The sequence below is a fragment of the Hoplias malabaricus genome, chromosome Y (assembly GCF_029633855.1).
Source record: "Hoplias malabaricus isolate fHopMal1 chromosome Y, fHopMal1.hap1, whole genome shotgun sequence".
Classification (NCBI taxonomy): domain Eukaryota; kingdom Metazoa; phylum Chordata; class Actinopteri; order Characiformes; family Erythrinidae; genus Hoplias; species Hoplias malabaricus.
Window position 1 is genome coordinate 28883306 of NC_089820.1, and position 6865 is coordinate 28890170.

Here is a 6865-nt window from a genome sequence, read left to right on the forward strand (position 1 = left end):
TGTTTCACACACACTCCCCTCTGAGTGCTGAGGATCAGAGATGGATATGAAAATGGAATATGTTGAAATATAATATACTGTTATAAATGTCTGACATATTACACTGTGGATTGGGAGTTATTCAGTAATATAAGATCGGTAGGTGTGTGTTAGTGTGAGACTGGGTGTGTATTCCTATACTAGGAAGCCTAGGAATCAGCAGCTTTTAACACTTTAAATCCCAGATTAGTTTTAGAGACGTGGACCCCGCCGATCATTAAAAAGGAGTCTATTTCTGAAGGTTCTAGAAAACCTTGCTGGAACATTGCTGTGAGTGTCTGATGGCGGTCAGAGCTTCTCTAGTCTACACTTGGCATTGGGTGAACTCACACTCCCATTTAATTTAATTACACTGCACATTTCAACTGTGTGTGACACACACAAACTCATTTGTGGACATTTTCACTCTCTCTCAGTTTCTCACTGTCTCTCATTGTCCCTCACTGTTTCTCTCTGTCTCTCACAGTTTCTCATTGTCCCTCACTGTTAAACACTGTCCCTCACTGTCCAAAACGTGGAGTCTATCACTGTCCCTCATTGTCTCTTACTGTCTCTCACTGTTTCTCATTGTCCCTCACTGGTTCTCAGTGTTTTACCTTGTCCCTCAATGTTTCTCAATGTCTCTCAATGTTCAAACAGCAGATATCTCACTGTCCCTTACTGTCTCTCGCTGCCTCCTTCTGTCCAAACAGCAGAATTTCTCAGTTTCTCACTGTTTCTCTCTATCTCTCACTGTTTCTCAATGTCCCTCACTGTTTCTCATTGCCCAAACCCCTGAGTCCATCACTGTCCCTCACTGTCTCTCACTGTTTCTCATTGTCCAAACAGCAGAGTCTCTGATTGTCTCTCACTGTCTCTGACTGTTTCTTGCTGACTCTCACTGTATGAACATGGTCCTCACGGTCTCGAATTTAACTGAAGACTCGTCTCCACGTCTCACGCAGGGTTTGAATGTCCACTGACCCTTATTTCATTAGAACTGTGTGTGTTTCCAGGACTCAGCTCTGAAACGCACTTCTGTTTACAGTGTGTTTCTCTTTAGAGCTCAGTAGTGACTCCAGTATCCAGTGGTGTCTCAGTGCAGCAAGATTCAGACTCTGATCCTGCTTCTCCTGGTGAGGAGGTGTTTTCTGAACTCGACTCTGAAGCAGATCTGTATGTTTCTCAGGAGAAGAGTGTCTGAGAGAAGCTGTGAACGCGCTGCACAGAAACACCTGTCTTTAAAATGCCCAGTCGGGATCACACCTCAGTTACATGTGTGTGTTCAAGTCCCACAGTGTGTTAGTGTTAGTCTGTAGCCACTGTGTGAGATGTAAGTAAAATGTAATCAGGTCGAGTACTGAGTGAATTCCCACGTTACAAACCAGTAATTACTCTCCATTCAGTCATTGATTAAACTTTGAGTTACACTGTTACTTACACTGTAATTACATATAAACACTCAAAGAGAGAGAGCGTGTGTGTGTGTGTGCGTGCACTAATTCACATGCCATTAGTCTTAACCCAAAGCAAAGAAATCAATGGTGGACGGCAGCTGCAGCATCCAGGATCCAATTCTGTTGAATGTGTGTGTGTGTGTGTGTGTGTGTGTGTGTGTGTGTGTGTGGTCTTCCATGTGAAAAATTAAAGATGTGACAGTGGCTTTAAGCTTGTTCATTTAACGTGGCATGCATAACGACCTCAGGCAGGATAGAAACACACACACACACACACACACACACACTGTTGTTAATCTGAACTCATACTGACTGTGTGACAAAAATCCGTCTGAGGGGCTTAACCCTCTGACCAGACACAGACAGACAGACACACACACACACACACACACACACACGTGTTTTAGCTCCAGTGAAACAGCAGGATTTGTGTGTTTAGTTCTGTGGTGGTCACCCAGCGTCCAACCGGAGAAAATCCCAATAATTGAACACTGCTGATCCAGCTGATCGACTTTATTGATCGATCCGATCATGTGAGATACAACGAGGCTGGAATGAACTATAAAGGGCACACGGTAAGGTGTGTGTGTGTGTTTATGTTCCTATGAAAATTATTTTTTTTTAAATTGTGCACTGTGAGTTTGTTCATAAAACAAAACTGGGACTGGACGGTGTGGTCAGTGGCCTTTTGACTGCATGGTCCCAACTCTACTGGACTCTACTCTCTGATTGGTCCCTGGTTGGTTTTCCACTCCCACAGCTCCCCCCTGAAATGTACCCGGTGTCATCTCTAACCCCGTCTCTAAGGGGAACAGTGGTCTTTGGAAACCACAACAACAGCGGTGGTAACGTTAAGCGGTGTTTACTCATGGTGTATCGGCGTGTTGTTGTTGTTTGGGACTGAACACAGCTCCGTCATCAGTTCAGACAGATCAGTAGAGTTTGTTCCTTCCTTGTTGCAGCGTCCAGCTCTCGCTGGATTCTTTCGTCGGCCACCGATCCAAGGAGCGTTTGAACCTCTTCAAAAGACCACGGCGTCATTTTACGAGCTGCGGTCGTGAGTCGGATAAAAACAAACGTTGTCGTCTGCTGGTCGTCTGCAACGCGTCTGCGTTGCGTGGCGTAGAGTGACGACTCTCTCTGGACAATCAGCGCTCTGCAAGGTTTACACGCCACGGTTTAGTCCCTACTCGACTCGCTCTGAACCACGAGAGAACAGCCACTAAACAAGAACCCGCTTCCAGAACCAGGACCTGATTCACAGCAGGAAAGTCAAGTAGAGTAGGGGCCATGCAGTGTAAAAGTGCCATAAGAGAGCTGTCTCCCACCTCTGCGAGAGGGACGATGCCCAGGACGTCTCTCTGGCTGATGAAGACGACACTGATGGCCTCTTCTGTCTCCCCGGTCGACGGGTACTCCACCCTCCAGCGAACGGCCTGAGAAACCTGCAGTGTGATGAAGTTATCCACCTCGAACTCCACCACCATCAGCTCATATGCCTCCGCCCTGAGAGAAAGAGAGAGGGAGAGCAAGAGAAAGAGAGAAAGAGAGAGCGAGAGAAAGAGAGAGAGAGAGAGAGAGAGAGAGAGAGAGAGAGAGAAAGAGAGAGAGAGAGAGAGAGAGAGAAAGAGAGAGCGAGAGAGAGAGACAGAGAGAGAGAGAGAGAGAGAGAGAGAATATGATAACTACCTCCATATTTCTACTGACTACACTGTAGCACTCTGTAGTTTTCTGCATACTTTGTTACCCCACCTCTTCCCCCCTGTGTGTGTGTGAGTGAGTCTTTTAAATATTTGTCCCACAACCAGGAAAAATATTGTCCCCCTCTCCCCCTGTTCTTCAGCGCTCAGGACCCCCACAGAGCAGGTGTGATGTGGTGGTGGATCATTCTCAGCGCTGCAGTGACACTGACGTGGTGGTGGTGTGTTAGTGTGTGTTGTGCTGGTGTAGAGTGGATCAGACACAGCAGTGCTGCTGGAGTTTTTAAACCGTGTCCACTCTCTGTCCACTCTGTGAGACACTCCTCCCTCGTTGGTCCACCTTGTAGATGTAAATTCAGAGACAGTAGCTCATCTGTCGCTGCACAGTGTGTGTTGCTCGTCCTCTAGTCCTTCATCAGTGACACAGGACGCTGTCGGCTGGATGTTTTTGGTCGGTGGACTGTTCTCAGTCCAGACACTGAGGGGTTTAAAAACTCCAGCAGCACTGCTGTGTCTGATCCACTCTACACCAGCACAACAAACACTAACACACCACCACCACGTCAGTGTCACTGCAGCACAGAGAATGATCCACCACCACATCACACCTGCTCTGTGGGGGTCCTGAGCGCTGAGGAACAGGGGGAGAGGGGGACAATATTTTTCCTGGTTGTGGGACAAATATTTAAAAGACTCACTCACTCACACACACACACACACACACTGTGACCTTTGATCTCGTCAGTGTGGAGGCCGAATTTCACCCCAGCTCTATTGTTTTTTAGTAAAAGGCGGCGAGTGATGGACGAGCGCTCACTGACCTTTCTCTCGCTCAAAATGAATTTTTCCAGTGTGTAGTAAATGAATCAATAAACAAACAGACAGCGCCCCGGATGCATCTCGCATCTCCGCAGAGGAGAGGAGGGAGGGACGGGGGACAGAGGACAGAGGGACAGAGGGACAGAGGGATGGAGAAAAGAGGGATGGGGGCAAATTAGTTCTTCACACTGCAGGACTAAAGTGTGGAGGCATTGTTTCCCTTGTCTTTAAATGTTGGTTTAAAAGTACTGCCCACAGTGGAGGTTATTTCTCAACAGTTTCACACTAATGTCTCAGGAGACTTAACAGTGATCCTCCCGAAACTCTTCAGGAGCAACTGTGTGAGAAATGATGGAGTACGGCAGACAGAGTGAAACACCACTGAGACATCCGTCCAAACTCCAGATGAGACATAGGGGACATTCCTGGACTCCTTCACCCAGGAGACAGATCTGAGCAGCAGGAGACACAAGCTACAGTCTGTCATCAAGGAGACACTACTGAGATGTTACATACGTGAAAAGTTGTTAAGGAGACATGACTGAGATATTAAGGTGGAACCACTCCAATGTTAAAGAGGACAGTACTGAGATGTTAATGTGGAATTACTGAGAACTTAAGGTAGAAATAATACAGAGATATGAAGGTGGAACTACAGAGATCTTAAGGTGGAATTACAGTGATCTTAAGGCCTAACTACAGAGACATTAAAGTGGAACTAGAGAAATATTAATGTGGAACTACAGAGATATTAATGTGGTACTACAGAGATATTAAGGTGGAACTACAAAGATCTTAATGTGGAATTACAGAGGTCTTAAGGTGGAACTACAAAGATCTTAATGTGGAATTACAGAGGTCTTATGATGGAACTACAGTGATATTAAGGTGGAACTACAGAGATCTTAAGGTGGAATTACAGAGATCTTAAGGACTAACTACAGAGACATTAAGGTGGAACTACAGAAATATTAATGTGGAACTACAGAGATATTAAGATGGAACTACAGAGATCTTAAGGTGGAATTACAGAGATCTTAAGGTCTAACTACATAGATAGTATGGTGGAACTACAGCGATATTAAAGTGGAACTACAGAGATATTAATGTGGAACTACAGATATATTAATGTGTAACTACAGAGATATTAATGTGGAACCACAGAGATATTAATGTGGTACTACAGAGATATTAAGGTGGAACTACAGATATATTACTGTGTAACTACAGAGATATTAAGGTGGAACTACAGAGATATTAATGTGGAACCACAGAGATATTAATGTGGTACTACAGATATATTAATGTGGAACTACAGAGATATTAATGTGTAACTACAGAGATATTAATGTGGAACTACAGAGATATTAATGTGGAACTACAGAGATATTAATGAGGAATTACAGAACTTGATTAACATTTATGAAAACAGTTTAAATCTCATAAATAATCATGTAAATATATTTATTGTGCCCTACATTTTGGAGACATAAATTGTTTCTTTAAATCTTGGCTACGCATTCGACCTAAACGTCCATAGAGTGGACAGCGTGGACAGAGCGGTCAATACAGACTTTTATTTGAAGTGACAGTGAGTAAGACGAACAGACTCTGAGCTGTAATGGAGCGTCTATTACTGCAGCACACTGAGGAACTGATGGAGAACCTTCAGAACAGTCCGTCAATCTCTCTCTCTGTCTGTCATCCCCCTCTCTCTGTCTGTGTGTCTGTTTCTTTCTGTCTGTCTTTTTCTCTCACTCTTTCTTTTACTCCTCTCTCTATCTATCTCTTTCTGTCTCTGTCTCTCTCTCAGTGTATCTCCCTCTCTCTCTCTCTCTCTCTCTCTCTCTGTCTGTCATCCCACTATCTCTCTGTCTGTCATCCCACTCTCTCTCTGTCTGTGTGTCTGTTTCTATCTATCTCTTTCTGTCTCTGTCTCTCTCTCAGTGTATCTCTCTCCCTCTCTCTCTCTTTTACTCTCTCTCTCTCTCTCTCTGTCTTTCTCTGCCTCATTCTCTCTCTCTCTCTCTCTCTCTCTCTCTCTCTCTCTCTCTCTCTCTCTCTGTCTCTTGTTGATGCTCTGTCTCTCACCCAGTGACTGATGTAATGTTGCTCTCAAAAGGATCAGTGTCTGACATCATTCATTCAGATTCAGACAGCGATCCGCCCATCATCAGCCACCCTGCAGACCCACACACTTTAGGCATGAATAAGAGGATTAGTTGTTTTGTGGTAAATTAGACAAAGAAGAACAAAGGGAAATGATTTGCTTCAAAAGACAGAGAACAAATTCACAACTGATTCAGAAAAAATGACTCAGCGCATTGAGGAATAATCTGGGAATAACACTGAACATGGAATAATCCAGGAATAATAACTGAGAAATATTCCAGAGATTCTGAAATAAATGCTTCACAAATGAACTGTCTGAAAACTCTAGACTCGGCTGTGTGTTTGTTTCTTTAGATTTGTTTATTTTGTTCAGTTTTGTTTTGTCAATCAGTGATTTCAATCCATCAAAATTAATTCATATAGATATTTTTTTACAACTGATGTTTTCACAAAGCATCTTCACAGAAGAAATTTTCTTGTTTAATTAAATTTGGCTTTGTCTGTTTTTCACAGCAGGTAGTGTCTCTGTCACAGCTCCAGGGTCCTGGAGGTTGTGGGTTTGGGTCCTGCTCCGGGTGACTGTCTGTGAGGAGTGTGGTGTGTTCTCCCTGTGTCTGTGTGGGTTTCCTCTGGGTGACTGTCTGTGAGGAGTGTGGTGTGTTGTCTCTGTGTCTGCGTGGGTTTCATCCGGGTGACTGTCTGTGAGGAGTGTGGTGTGTTCTCCTTGTGTCTGCGTGGGTTTCCTCCGGGTGACTGTCT

The 6865-nt window shown here is 44.5% G+C and overlaps 1 protein-coding gene across 1 annotated transcript in view; it reads right to left on the reverse strand.

Moving 5' to 3' along the window:
• LOC136678746 (transmembrane protein 132C-like) overlaps positions 1-6865 on the reverse strand; it is a 282915-nt gene that overhangs the window by 98066 nt on the left and 177984 nt on the right. The window contains exon 5 of the mRNA XM_066656872.1: positions 2804-2981. Within this exon, the coding sequence (XP_066512969.1) occupies positions 2804-2981 (178 nt within the window). The remainder of the gene's footprint in view (positions 1-2803; positions 2982-6865) is intronic.